At 38.0% G+C, this 10,377-nt stretch overlaps 1 protein-coding gene across 1 annotated transcript; it reads right to left on the bottom strand.

Moving 5' to 3' along the window:
• Positions 1–1,341: 1,341 nt before the first annotated feature.
• LOC108966558 (trypsin alpha-3) lies at positions 1,342–2,253 on the bottom strand. Its single transcript, XM_018929543.1, has one exon. It carries the CDS (start codon positions 2,251–2,253, stop codon positions 1,342–1,344), a length of 912 nt encoding a protein of 303 aa, XP_018785088.1.
• Between the last annotated feature and the right edge of the window lie 8,124 nt (positions 2,254–10,377).

Here is a 10,377-nt window from a genome sequence, read left to right as displayed (position 1 = left end):
ATCAGATAAGTCAGTAGTCCATAGTAGTCTGGCAAATCTGAGGTTCTTCTTTTGTCTTGTGAGTTACTAGCGGAGACCTGGTGTCTGACTTCACTTGAAACGGARTAAAGTTACTTCAACTTCAAACTCGTTTGGGATTCTGTTCACAGCTGGTTTATTGGCAATTTGTAAGCCGTTGAGCTAACCAAAGTCAGACTTTGGTAGGGTTCCAACTATCGAAGTTGCAATGACTCGGATACGTCTCCGTGTCGGGTGCCATGCGCAAATGCACGACGACAGCACTTGAAGTCATGCTTGAACTCACATCATTTCACCTAGTAATCATCAGTCACGTAGCCAAACAATTGACAGCAGAACGGTTTGGTAGGGGTAAAGTAATCTCATCCCAGTTTATGAAGAACTTAAGTGGTAAAATTCCATTGGCTCTCCTCCCAAAAGATAGCATTACCAAAAGAGTAAACTTCACCAAGAAGTTCAACGAAAGAAGTTCAATGGAATGATTCCACTCTCGAGCTACTGCCTAGGGAAAGTTCAATCAAGTGGTACAACGACGGCTTCAGAGAGAATTGGAGCAGGACCACGCACCAAACTCTCTATAACTATGGGAAGTTTCCCGAGCATATTTCAAGCAGAGGTATTTACCATAAGTAGGTGAGTAGAGATAAACCTCCAGCGCAACTATCGCACCGAACGCATATCTATAATTAATGACATTCGAGCGGTACTTAAAGCACCCTCTGCCAACGAGATCAAATCGCTACCGGTTCAGGAGTGTAGAGAACAACTGAACAGTCTATCAGCGCAGAACTAAGTACACCTTTCTTAGTGCCCGGTCGCAAGCTCCGAAGCATGCACTAACATGGTAGGACTTGAACGGTTCCCACGACAGTCGGGTCTACGTAACTGGAACGGACCCGGATTTTYATCCCATCGCCATATTTCTCTCGAAGTTGCTAAAAGGTGGTTACAACCTCAGCAACAACCTCAACCTCTTTAGGGACAAACTCAGGGTACTTGTCGCATTCTACTCTAAGTTCTACTACGGTTCTGCGACAAGGAGCTTAAAACTCCAGAACACCTGCTAATTGACCGCATATTATTATATTATATATTCTATTGAGGAATAAATAAACAAATAGTAAGAACGCACTCAGTGCAGATGTTACGGAGTTCGCTATAATATCAAGAATGAAGACTCTATTCGAAGAGGCAAAGCTTGTTGACTACGAATATTTTTAACGGCAATACTGCACTCTTTTTAAACTTAACAACCTCATTTTATTTCCTTAAATTAACTTTTCATTACCGCTATTTACAATGTATAATTCAAGTTGAGCTCCTTCAATGCACTTTTCCGCTACGTTTATCAATGTCCGCCAGCTGCTCATCAATCCACGGTCTYAATGCGGACACCTTCGCATAGACGCCCGGATATCCCTTTTGTGCGCAGCCGACACCCCACGAAACAATACCGTAGAGTGTGGGCAACTTGCGAGTGTAAGTGACTAACGGACCACCSGAATCACCCTGACACGAGTCCTTACCACCATTACTATAGCCGGCACAAAACATTTCCGTTGTTATCGGCACCACATATTTGTAATTCTGTGCACAAATCTCCTGCCCGATCAATTGTACATCCACGTAATTCAAYATCGCYGACACRTAGCCCGTCTCGCTGGTGAGACCCCAACCGCTAACGAAGAGTTTCGCTTGCGCAGACAACACAGCATTTTGCGTCGCCAATTCAACGGGTTGCACCGTTTCTGTATAGACGAGTTCGCGTTGGAGCTGCAACAGCGCCACATCCAGATTATACGTGGTCGAGGAGTAACCCTCATGGCGTAGTATACGCTGCACCGCACGCAATTGACCGCCATAAGCGTGTTGCGAAGAGCCGGCGCGCACCTTAAATGCACTCACCTTCATGGATGGATCAACGCAATGTGCCGCGGTGATGACAACGTTAGGTCGTACTATGGCGCCGCCACAGATATGCTGGCCACGATACTGCAGTGACACCTGGTAAGGGAAATTCCGTATGGATGTGGGCAGGCCGCCAATAATGCGTCCATCATAGTTGAACCAATCATCATCGTCGTCGTCAGCCTCCTCAGTTTTGGTTGCGTTGGTGTCGCCAACTGTAGGCACGTCTGTGGGTTGCTCAATATCCGTGCCGCTGACTGGAGTCGCATGGCTGGTATAGTGGCTAAGCCACAAGCTGAATAACAGAAGCGTCCAAGTGATGCGCATTGTTTACAAATAAGTAGTTTGTTTGTTGTATTATACGAAGTAAATGTTAATACTCTGCTCGAGATCTTCACTTTTTATACTCTCTCTTTAATAGTTGACACGCCTTCATATCGTATCGGCGCTTATCTCCGCCAAGCTGCTTATCGCGGTGCGCCGCTCACRCGCCGTTGTCTGACTAACAAAAATAAAAAAATTATAGCTAAAAGTTGCCGAAAACTAAAGCGTTGGCGCTGCGTGTCAAAAAACTTGTGTGAAGGCTGTTCTCATATCTTTTTATGACTTTCTTTTGTTTACCGTTATTTTTTGCGCATGTTTTTTTCACCATTCACTATTTACCAAGCGGCCACCTTTAGTTGTGTTTACTAGCTTACTAGTCATTTTTGCACRTTTTTAACACAAAGCAAATATTTGGCAAGCGATTTTTGCACTCTCCTAAAAAGTAGGTATTCTGTGACGATAAAGGTCTTAAACGTATTTAATTTTGCTATAAAAATTTATTATTTATTGCTTTGCCCGTTGCGCGTTGCTTAAGCACATCGACCGTGAATTCATACTGGGAGTTCAAGTGGTGCGTGTAACCTTTAGGTTTATGGTTTTTGGATTTGCATGACAATTCGCTAATCTTTCTGCAATCTTACTTAATATCTTCAAGAACATGACCTTACAATCTTACATAATTCGTAACCCATTAAACTGGTTTTACTTTGAGTTGTAATTTTACAACGGTTAATATAAAACCGCAGCTGCCGCAGTCAAGCGAATAATCTCTCAGACCGAAGGTAGTYGGAACACCCATAATTCGAAAATTAAAACAAAACAGGTTTCTTACATCATGACCGATAGATGCGGTATAGAGTTTATGGGAAAATCAAATGTTTTCGAAATATTGGGTTATGAAGGCTAAGGGAAATATTGGCCAGAAGTTTGAAAATTGGAACTCATAGGTTACCAGATATATTCCATGAAACAGCAGTCAAAGTCCACACAAAAATCCCATGTGTCGTCAAAGACCACACCTGAAACGAAAGCACAATGAAAGACAAAAATAAAAGAAGACGATTATCTGTCTTAGTTAGAAGTTACGAGATAAAAATTGAAAAAGTTCTCTACAGATCTACAGAAGAAAATTGAAATTTGCAAAGCATTGTTTAAGCTCTGACAAGTAATTAAGTTCGGAAGATGGAGCCATGTTGAGCAGGAGTAGTTAGAAATGGTTATTTTACATCTGGCTCATGGCCTCCGGTCTTAAACCAATTATTTTTGGGGTAGCCAAAGAACAACCTTTTAAAGGCGAGCTGAAGGGTTCCGCCACGTAATACAGGGGGTATTACAACATACCAACATACCAACGAAAAGATAAAACAACAGCCTCGGAGAGGCCTCCCTTTAGATGAGGGACCCTGATAATGTGTTAAGGGATTATGATTTAAGAGCATGCACCTGGAATGACCGGCCCCTTAATTGAGAAAGTTCCGCTGCCCAGCTGAGAAGGTGCGCAAATTTGGTGTCAGATTCGTGGTGGAAGAGAGACTCCGTCGTCGAGTACTGGCATTCACCCCGGTACATAAACGTCTAGCCATAATCCACTTCAAAGCGAAGTTCTTAAACATACCGCTGATTTCCSTCCACGCCCCGACGGAAGAGAAGAACGATGTGACCACAGATGCCTTTTATGAGTGCTTGGAGCGCACTTATACGAGCTGCCCGAGCGTSACGAAGTCAAAATCGTGCTTGACGACTTCAATGMCAGGGAGGGCAAAGAAGGTATCTTCGGCGCAACAGTTGTTTCATTCAGCCTCAAATGGGTTGAGGTTAATCGAATTCGTTGCTAGTCGTCAACAAACACAAGGAAGGTTCGACGTCGAAAAGCTGTAATCACAACAGGCAGTCGTACGATTTTCAACTCGGTATAGGAGAGCCACATTACATGCGCCTTACATCAAGTTGCAAACGAAGCTATTGGTTTTCGGAGAAGGCAAAAGAACAGCTGGGACGATGAGGAGTGCCARGTCRCAGCGGAGCCTTATAATCGACCACAGCTTGTGCGGGATTGGCTAGATACCAAGGAAGGCCGCAATGGGTGGGTTTGGCAGTGAACGAGAGCAAGACGAAATATCTTCTGTCATCAAAAAAAAAAAAAACAAAAAACAACACTCGTCGCACTCGCTACTAAGTTCCCAGTTCACTTTTGACCGTCATACCTTCGAATTCGTGTATAATTTCGTCTATCTTGAAATCAGCATTAACAACAGCTACAATGTTCAACGCAGACTGAATGAGTTGACGTTACGAGTTTTTGAGAGRAAGATTTCGTGATTCATTTATGGTCCATTGCTCTTTGGTAACGGCGAATATTCGATGGAACGATTAGCGTTATGAGCTATACGACAACATTTACATAACTCAGCGAATTAAGAGACAGCGACTACGAAGGACCTGGCTTCGGTTAGAATCTTCAATTTGGTTGGCGCGCTATTGTTAATTTGACTAAAGCAACGTAAACAGTGTCTACGACATTAAAAAAGAAGAAGTAGTCATTCAACTCAATTCAGAGTAACGAAATTTTAAACTTGAATTGATTTATTTATTTCTTCCTTTTACCTTTTCCAATAAAATTGCATGTCAGTTTGATAAATACCTATTATAAATACTAATATTTCAGTAAACACACATACTTGTTYACATATATTTATATAATATGTAAACAGCTGTTTGAACAACAATATCAATTACGAATACTCAAGCCGAAACTTTAATTACACTCCAAATTCCGATTACACTATCCATATACATACGTATTTATCCACATATATCATACACAAATAAACAAAACTTGCTTTGAWCTATGAATGAATTGTTGTTGTAGAAGAAAATAACTAAAGGTGGCAGCATAATATTTTACACGCCTGCATTTATATTCATTTGCTGGAAATATCTTAATTGTATTTTTAATCTCAGCAGCAAATCTTAGCAGGTATACACGAATTTATATTAGATATATATATATATATAGATTAGATATATATTACTACCCTWATATGTATATACTAATATATATGTRAATACGTGCAATCATCGCTCTGCAAACGCTTAATGAAATGATGCGGCACAACGAGTATGTCATGCTATTATATAAATTAAGTGTGTGTGAGTGTGATGAAGAACACAAAAGCAACAACAAAATTGTAGGACAAAACATATATGCCTTAATTATAAATGCAATGTCAGCAAATAAATACGTTTGTTTATAAATAAAAGTGTGTGCATTGCAAGATATCAACCCAGTGCTCTGACACGCACTACGAGGCGTATGAGTAACCTGCAGYATTCCTTCTCAACTGACAATGCAGAGAAAAAACAACAATTACTTATTCCATTTCAGCCAGCACAAAACAATTAAAAAATTTCAAGATTGTTGAAAATACATGCAGTAAAATAYAAATATGCTGAGTGAGTGGAAGGAAACTTTTAAGAGATTAAGAAATTGCATTCAAAACCGAATGATGGCCAGAAAGTTGCATGAATGTGCGAAATTATATTTTCTGCGGTAGAAAAGAAACAGGAAAAACGCTAATTTCGGCATCACCGAAGCTATAATACTCTTCACGGTATCTTCAAGGCACCGTGTCTAATAAAAAAGTTTTCTATACATGAACTTGAGTTCAATAGTTCTATTTATATGACGTCTATATGCTGTAATTGTTGTTGAGAACAAATAATGTTTTTATTAAGATTGTTGTTTCTATGCTTTAAAGCTACTACAGAAACTGATTTATAACATAAAATTTCAATTGAGGAAATTTTTGTACAACAAACGTTTGCTAAGCCACTCTTGAAAATTTCGCACTTAAGAAAAGCTCTTAACATTTAAGCCTTAAAGCGCTCATGGAATTTGAGTTCTATCAAAAAATTTCATTTGAGCATATTTTTTTTTTTTTAACTAGTGTCCTTTTAAGTTAGGCTTAAAACGCTCAAACATAACGAAAGCTCTAAAGTGTTAAAGCTCCTGCATAAATTGGGCTCTCTTATATTAAAAAATCTAAATATATTTTCCATAAAAGTCGTTTGCTACGCTAGCTTTGAAAAGCATTAAAACAAAAAACTCTTGAGTTGTACGCTTGAAAGCTTTCATGGAAATAAAAATCAAAAAATTTCAATTGTGAATACTTTTTTACATGAGTTTGATGAGCAAGTCGTGAAAAGCTTGCATATAGTAAAAGCTTGGAACTTCCCATGGAAATTGAGTTTTATCCAAAAATTTCAATTGAGAATACTTTTTTATAACAATCGTTTGCTACGCTGGGATTGAAAAGCGCGCAAAAAAATTTTCTTATATTTTTAGCTTGAAATCTTCTATGCAAACTAATTTCTACCAATAAATTTTATTTGGAAAATAGTTTCTGGCTATAATCCGCTTGAAAAACTGCCACACAACAAAAAGCTTTTAACTACTAAGCTTTAAAACACCTACAAAATTAAGATATAAATGTCAAATTAGAAATATACTTCATATAGCATTCCTTTACTAAGCTAGGCTTAAAAAGCTCCTATCTAACAAAAAGCTCTTAACTTTTAAGCTCTGAAGATACTATGGAAATTGAGTTATCTTAAGGAATTTCAAATGTAATTTTTTTTTTTTGTTTTTTTTTGTGCTTTGCCATGCTTAAAAGGACGCTCATAAAACAGCTCTTAACTATCAAGCTTTAAATTTTTTTTTTTTTTTAATTTAGTTCTATAAAATATTTAAATTAAGAAAGATGTCTCTCATATCACTCGTTTGCCAAGGTGTGTTGAAAATCTCGCCCATAACGAAAGCTCTTAAGCGTTAACGCTCTTACAGAAACTTAGTTCTACTTTAAAAATTTCTCTTGAGAAAAATTTTTCTTTTTATCTAACGTTTGTTTTGTTTGGCATAGAAAGCTCGCAGTTCAGTTTTTGAGTATCACATTTATCGGTTTATGAAAACAAATATGACTTTGGGTAAACAGAAAAACTTTTGCCAAACTTTACAATATATATGTATGTACAACTGCTCCGTGTGAAAAAAAAAMAATAAAAAKAAAAGTAGTTGAAAGTTTTTATCGCACTGTTTTCTATTTATATCCCGACATACTCGTTCTTGCACACGCAAAAAAGCCAAGTGAAAGATAGGAGATTCGATCAATTTTTSGYATARAAATATTGAATAYTTACAGATAAGCTGGTATTTGCTATGATGGCTGAATGTATGCAGCTAATATTTGAATATATATCACTTATACAAAAACAGCCAAGAGCAGGTGATGTACTGTATGTGTTTTGGAAGTTTCATACGAAATGGAGCTGACAGGCGTTGTAGAGCAAAAACAACTTTCAAGTAGTAAGAGCGCTGTAAAGCTTACAAAAATTTTGACTAAAGACCAAAGAATAGAAAATTCACTTAGGCTCATTATAGCATGACAAGTTCCTTCTGTCTTCTTTAAAAAGTACAAATCTCTTCAAGTAAGTATCGCTTTTAAGTTTAAGTTAGTTTAAAGAGTGAATCATAAAAAAAAAACTGGAAAGCTTTTAGATATTGATCGAAAATACTCCCAAAAATCGACAGAACAAAAATCGACAGAAGCTTACCTCAAATTTGTTTAGACGAATGAAATCGCTGAAAATCTGAATACTTATATGTTTCAAATTCAGTCTTTATAAGTTATATAATGATGAACAAAGTGCTCAGTTGTTTCCACCTCAGCTTCCTCCAACCTAACTTTACACACACCTACTGGGCAATAACCAGTAAATACGCTTATTATTGCGAAGCCTAAATGAGTGCAAGTAGTTTCGTAAATCTGCTGCGTGTCACACATAGACTAGTTTGTAGATCTAGCGTCAGAACACAAGAAGACAACAGAAACCCAGCTCGTTCCCAATCCGATGGAAATGGGACAAAAGTGATGTCTGCGAATTCATAGGTTTAGAGATTCAGAAACCCAACTCGTTCTCAATCCATTGTTATCGAGGCAAAATTGATCTCTCTGCGGAGTTAATAGGTTTAGAGATCCAGAGCTAGAAAACAAGACGACAACGGAGACCCAGCTCGTTCGCAAAGCGATGCAATCGAGACACAAGTGATCTCTATTGCGAGTTCATAGGTCCACAGATCCTAGAATGTAAGAGGACATCAGAGACCCAGCTCGTTTCTAATCCGTGGTAAAAGAGGCAAAAGTTATCTCTTTTGCGGGTTTATAGGGTTAGCAGTTTCCAGGAATTTCACTATGACGAGCTACTCAGACRAGTCTGATAATAATGCAACTTGATGCTTGATGCTAATCGAAGTGTTCACAAAGCGCTGGGCTTAATTTCTCGGACATTATTTTTTTATTTCTAACATCCGACCTGATCTTTGGATCCATGCTCTTTTAAGATATGATCGAAATGAAACGCATATCCGAAAAAACTTAGATCTATGGAGATGACGGCGACTGTAAACGCCTAGGCTTCACAGGAAAAGTTTAGACTCGATTTATTCATTAGAGATGTAGACCACTAAAGGCATATAAACCTGATTAGTTGACTGAGGTTCACAAGACTGAAACTAAACACCTTGCTTCTTGATTATTGATTTCGAACAAAAGTGATTCACTTTGATGTCCCGATAGTTTCACACGAAACAGGTTKTAAAGACAAAACTTCGTAAAGTAAACAAATGTCGCTCTCTAATCAAGTTTCACATTTAAACACTCTGTATATTTCCTTTTCACGAACTTCAAGTTGTAATATAGTTGAATTTTATAAAAGTTTGGCCGGATTTGGGAAATCTCGCTGGAAAAAATTGTAATAATTCGTTTGGAAGATTTCGCAAGTCTCTAGACTAAATTATTATTATTTTCGCTTAAATTAAAGKCTTATTAAAAGCGTTCAACAACTTTTCGCAAACTTTAGATAGCAAACTATGCAGCTCAAGCCCGCTTCAAGTTGAATATTGAAGCATTGTGTATTGGAAACGAGTAAACATTGGTCCAGACACTGCGTTAGAAATTTCACCACCGCTTTTCAATACTTTTCCGCCTTCTTATCTACCCTGCATAACACTTGGAGCTCACTCTCTCACTGATATACTTATATTTAAGAGCAGGTCCAAAGAGTAGCCTACAGTTCACTTGTATACCCTTTTACCGCCCGCCCACTGTCTTCTGATTGCTATTGTGCTGTTGCACCGTTATTTTAGCGGCACTTCCGGCAAACCTCTTGTTTAGTTGCTACTTCAAGCTTAGAAGTACTTATTATTTATTTATGCTGCACTTTTACAGCGTACACAAGCACACCAACSGAGACAAAAACCACACATAAACACAGACACTTATGCATGTATGTGTGCACATATCGTGTTGCATGCACTTTTGTGTCGTCATCGTTGTTGTTGTTGCTGCCGTTTGTTGAGCTTCCTCAGATGCTCTTGTTGGTTTTGTCGCATGTCACCTGAGGAGTCTTTACTTGTCGCTGCCCTTTTTAGCAACTAATACCTTGAAATGATGCACTAAATGCATACAGCAAACATATTTACATACATATATATATGTGTATGTCTATGTGTAAATTTATACATGTACCTTTATATAAGTAAGTGCACTCGTGGCTCTTTTCCATTTGTAACTCATAAATCTAAAATCCACAGTGCTATTGACAGCGAAGCGCCTGCATTACGGCACAGTGTTGCGTATATAGTAAACAAGTTAATTTTTTTTTGTTTTTGAATATGTACTTAATTTATAGTTTTTTGACATATACCCTTCACAGTTGCATTTCATACAGCATAAAGATGCATTAAAATATATTTTTCTCGATTTTGATCGTTCAGTTTGTATGACAGCTATATGTTATAGTTTTTCGATCGGAACAATTTCTTCGGAGATTGTTCTATTGCTTGAAGCCATAATCTGTGCTGAATTTGGTGCAGATATCTCATAAAATAAACAACTTTTTCATACAAGGACTTAATTGTGATCGCTCAGTTTGTATGACAGCTATACGCTATAGTGGTACGATATCGGCGGTTTCAATAAATGAGTATCTGTTTTGAAAGAAAAGCTCGTATGCAGTATTCTAAGTTGATATCTCACAAACTGAGGACCTAGTTTGTGAATTCCGACTCAT

Source organism: Bactrocera latifrons, unplaced genomic scaffold, assembly GCF_001853355.1.
Source record: "Bactrocera latifrons isolate USDA-ARS-PBARC rearing strain unplaced genomic scaffold, ASM185335v1 scaffold_164, whole genome shotgun sequence".
Classification (NCBI taxonomy): domain Eukaryota; kingdom Metazoa; phylum Arthropoda; class Insecta; order Diptera; family Tephritidae; genus Bactrocera; species Bactrocera latifrons.
The sequence above is the reverse complement of the archived record's forward strand: the minus strand, read 5'-3'. Positions and strand labels throughout refer to the sequence as shown.